General features: G+C 57.3%; 1 protein-coding gene across 1 annotated transcript in view; it reads right to left on the bottom strand.

Moving 5' to 3' along the window:
• The window catches only part of LOC103265271, a 155,513-nt gene that overhangs the window by 154,702 nt on the left and 322 nt on the right, over nt 1-489 (bottom strand). Inside the window, exon 2 of the mRNA XM_008062972.2 lies at nt 269-483. Coding sequence (XP_008061163.1) covers nt 269-483 — 215 coding nt within the window. The remainder of the gene's footprint in view (nt 1-268; nt 484-489) is intronic.

The following is a 489-nucleotide window of genomic DNA, read 5'->3' as shown; positions in this document are numbered from 1 at the left end:
GGGTGTCGACTCGGGAGGCTGGAGCCGGGAGCGGCTGTATGTACACACACACACACACACACACACACACACAACACGACGCGTCGGTTTCCTTCGCTCCTCTTCCAGCTGTTTTCCGTGCAGCCGACTGGGGTTTGGGGTTTGTTTGCTGGTTGTTGCTTTTGCCCCTCTCGGGAGATCGGGGGAGGGGGATTTTCATCTAAATACGGGGAGGAGGGGATGGGGGAGGGGGAGAGGAAGAATCAGGAGAAAAAAAATAGCCACTTACTGTAAAGTGTAAATGGATCTGGGGTTGCGTGGGGAAGGGGGGGCAGAGGGAGAGAAACAATGTCTTGCGGCTGCTGTTGCTCTGGCTGCTGATCCACGGGGCTTGTTTTGGATCCCCCTGCAGTGAAACAGGTCCTGCACGGCTCCGCCACTGTAGTAGAAATGATGTCTGCGGTATACTCTGCTCTCTCCTCCTCCTCCTCCTCCCCCCCCCTCCTCCCG

Source organism: Carlito syrichta, unplaced genomic scaffold, assembly GCF_000164805.1.
Source record: "Carlito syrichta isolate Samal-C Ts95f unplaced genomic scaffold, Tarsius_syrichta-2.0.1 Scaffold306243, whole genome shotgun sequence".
In the NCBI taxonomy this organism is placed as follows: Eukaryota; Metazoa; Chordata; class Mammalia; order Primates; family Tarsiidae; genus Carlito; species Carlito syrichta.
Note: the sequence above shows the minus strand (reverse complement) of the source record. Positions and strands in the feature narration are given on the sequence as shown.